The 3,549-nt window shown below is 46.2% G+C and overlaps 1 protein-coding gene and 1 long non-coding RNA gene across 2 annotated transcripts; both read left to right on the top strand.

The window, feature by feature from the left end:
* Positions 1-612: 612 nt before the first annotated feature.
* LOC135373324 (uncharacterized) lies at positions 613-2,452 on the top strand. Its single transcript, XM_064606546.1, has 5 exons — positions 613-1,513; positions 1,591-1,802; positions 1,941-2,062; positions 2,153-2,328; positions 2,433-2,452. The coding sequence occupies exons 1-5, from the start codon at positions 613-615 to the stop codon at positions 2,450-2,452; spliced, it is 1,431 nt and encodes a 476-aa protein (XP_064462616.1).
* Position 2,453: 1 nt separating this feature from the next.
* On the top strand, positions 2,454-3,189 carry LOC135373255 (uncharacterized). Its single transcript, XR_010416382.1, has 3 exons — positions 2,454-2,508; positions 2,587-2,744; positions 2,805-3,189. It is a non-coding gene; the product is annotated as an uncharacterized LOC135373255 (long non-coding RNA).
* Positions 3,190-3,549: the final 360 nt, after the last annotated feature.

The raw sequence follows: 3,549 nt of genomic DNA, 5'->3' as shown, positions 1-3,549 counted from the left end.
CTTTGATATAGATTCCGTGCATCAGCTCTCATTTTTATATCAGTCATATCTGTTACATCTCGCGGAGATCTAGATGCTAGACCTCTAAGGATAATTATTAAGCACGGAAACAAAAGAAGCTGTAGAAGTCAGCGGACCACGTACATCACGTTACAGAACATTTCGAGCACCGGATGAGCAGCACCCAGGGACCCACGTGATGGCTAGAGTCACGTCACCCTCTCTGGTGAGCTGCAGAAAGCACAGCTCGAGGCAGACTTAACTGGAACGCGACTTCGACTGCCGAAACGGGAAGACCGCCACCCTAGCGGCGCTTAGGAGAAATACAGAGAAATAATGTTTCGACTGTCCTACTTATTATGGTGGCTAGAATATGTACCTGGTGTGAAGAGCGACCGCCATTCCCCATTACAGCATGCGAGCCTCGCTTGGAAGACGACCGCTTGGTGCGCTGACAGTCATAGCGATGCTAAGATAAAGCGACGCTGCTATTTGTATACGTTGTTGTCGTGACAGGTTTCTCGACTGTTTTAGCTTCTCTTTGCCGTACTCGTGCTTGTGCAAGACGAGGACGGTGCATTCGACGCCTAAGGCGGGCAGACGGTGCTCGACATGAACGAAGCAAGTAAGAAATACCGAGCAAGGCACTGTTTTGTGACTGGTTGCACAAGTGGATACCGATCTGCAAAGGAAAAGCGTGCGTTGTTTTCGGTGCCAAAAGACAGCGGGCTATTTGTCCAATGGCAGAGAAATATACCTCGCAAAGACAAGGAACTGGAGGCCAATTCTGTGGTATGTGAACTACACTTTGACGAGCGTTTCATCGATAGGCATTACGCAGGACGTGTTGTGATAAACGGAGAAGTTGTGCAAATGGGGAGGGAACGTCTCCGGCTCAAACCAGATGCCGTGCCAACGATTTTTCCAAATTGTCCCTTCTACCTCTCTAAGAAGCTTCCACAAAAGCGTAAGGAACGCAACCCAGAGGGCTGTGATAAACAACAGCCCTGCAAAAGGCAACGCACCGATAACACTGTTGACGTCGCCGCTGTGCCCTCAGTGCTTTTGAACAGAGAGAACTACGATGAAACGGATGTGCCTGACGAAACAAGTAACCGAACGTCAGTGAACGTTGAGGTAGCTGCATTAAAACTTCCATCTGGTGTATGGATGCGACACAATTTTGGCGAAACCACTGTGCTCTCCACCTCCGTGTTGAACAAAGCAGGTAACGATCTTCTAACCGAGAAGCTCCTGATCATCAAAACAAGCTCTCCTGAGAAGACTATACAGTGCGCGAGGTATATGAAAGGGAAGCTTCATGACAATTGTGACATACAGACCATAGAAGAGCTGCAGAGTCTTCTCAACACGACAGATGAACTAACGCTTTGCATTGGATGCGGTGCAGTAGATGAGTTTGTCCCTGTCAATGTCAACAACTCAACCATTGTGAGTGTCAGAGACGGTCAAGCAATCAGCAAGAAATGCAGTCGGATTGTTGGAGAAAAAGGTAAGATTCACCTGCCACTCAGTTGTTCCTCTGCCACATATAAGGCACGTTAAATTACACGTTGCTATTGCTTACAGGAAGTGCGTGTCTTCATTGCAAGTATGCAAGAAAGTTGCTGTTCACACAAAGGTGCAAAGCAAGAGGAAAAGTTGCACGTGAAGGCGTCACTCTTAAGATGATGAGGCAGCGCCTTATGCGTAGGGACAAGAAAGTACGCCAGCTGAAAGAGGATATATCCGTTCTGCATGCAAACACAGCTGCAACTGAGGTTTCGGTGCTTGAGAGCAAGGTAAAGCATTCGCATGAATAGTAACATGAAAGCAATGTGCACTTGAAAGCTCTGTGAATATTGTGTTGTGTAACATTGTGCAAAGCAGTTAGACATGCAAAAAGAGCATGTAAGCATAGCCCACATAATTCTTTTCAGATTAAAGACCTACCTCCCAAGCAGCAACTGGCAGTCAAACACTGCTTTCAGTCAGCTCAGCGGAAGTCCAACAAAGGGATGCCATACACAAAGGACTGGGTTCTTGAATGTATTATCATGAGGTAATAACCACATCGTTTCCATGTTTTGTAATAGCATCAGGAGTAGAAGAATTAGCGATCTTCATTTTCATTTCTCATTTTTTGCTCCAGGATGAAGAGTCCTAGATTATACGAGCACCTTCGACGACATAAAATCCTGTGCCTTCCTAGCCCCACAACACTGCGTAGCTACTTGAAAAACTATAAAAGTGGATTTGGGTTCAACCCAAACTTATTCTCTGCCCTTGCAAAAAAGACTGCCACAATGCAGGAATTTGAATGCCATGGTGGGGTCGTTTTGGATGAAATGAAGCTGTCCGAGAACATCACTGTGACGTCATCAGGAAAACTGGATGGTTTTGTTGACCTGGGTCAGTTCACAACTCAAAAGGACAAAGCTGTTCCAGCTGACCACGGTTTAGTACTGCTTTTCCAACCATTTTCAGGGAAGTGGACACAGATAGTCGGTGAGTGATGACACCTGATAATGGTTTTACACATTTGAGCCACAAGGGATCACACCCCCTTTCTAATCATTATTACAGGAGTCTTTGCATCATCAGGAAATGTGAAGGAAAATATCCTATCGAAGATCATTATTGATGCTATCCTACAGTGTGAGCAGGCAGGCCTGAAGGTTGACTATCTCTGTTGTGACGGGGCAGCCTGGAATCGGAGCATGTGGAAACGATTCGGCATTAAGGTACGTTTGCGTGATACTCTAGCGCGGCTCTGAAATTAACCTGGTGTTAATTCCTCGCAGGCTACATCCAGCGACATCAAGTGCTGCGCTCCTCACCCCGTCGACTTGAACAGGTTCCTTTATTTTGTGTCGGATTTCCCACACCTGCTCAAGTGTCTGCGAAACATGCTGCTCAAGTGTGGTTTTGATACACCACATGGAAGGGTATGCTCTTTTCTGTCTCCACAAAAGCTTAGGGTTCTCCCGACCATTATTACTTTGTCGCCATATGGAGTGAAGCATTGTTTTCATTCTCTGTTTTGGGCGCTTGGGTCTTGCACACAGGTAATTAAAGAGCACATCCAGGCTGCCTGGAAGGCCGATTCCAACGTTCTGACACTGAGGGCAATGCCTCATGTTTCACACTCAGTGCTATTCCCAAATGCATTTGAAAAGATGCGGGTAAACTTGGCTTTTCGCTTGTTCAGCGAAGAGGTGCTGCGGGGCCTTGCTCTGTACAGGCAAACTATTGAAAAACAGTATGGCAGCTGTGAAGCCACAGAGAACTTTATCAAGCGCGTTAACAGACTCATCAAGGTCATGACGTCAAGGTGCAGTAGTGATGCTCTGAGGTAAATTCCCATTGCAAATGAGATGTCCCAAGAAGGCTTGGCATTCAGGATCTTTTTCTTTATTATTATTGTCAACTTGCTTTCACTGCCATAGGAGCAAGAATATACTAATAACCCTCTTTGTTTTCTTGTTTTCTTAGATTCCGCTCTTCGGAGGCAGCTTACATAGAGGAGTTCCTCAGCTTCTTGAACGT

The sequence above is a fragment of the Ornithodoros turicata genome, unplaced genomic scaffold (genome assembly GCF_037126465.1).
Source record: "Ornithodoros turicata isolate Travis unplaced genomic scaffold, ASM3712646v1 Chromosome23, whole genome shotgun sequence".
Classification (NCBI taxonomy): Eukaryota; Metazoa; Arthropoda; class Arachnida; order Ixodida; family Argasidae; genus Ornithodoros; species Ornithodoros turicata.
The sequence above is the reverse complement of the archived record's forward strand: the minus strand, read 5'-3'. Positions and strand labels throughout refer to the sequence as shown.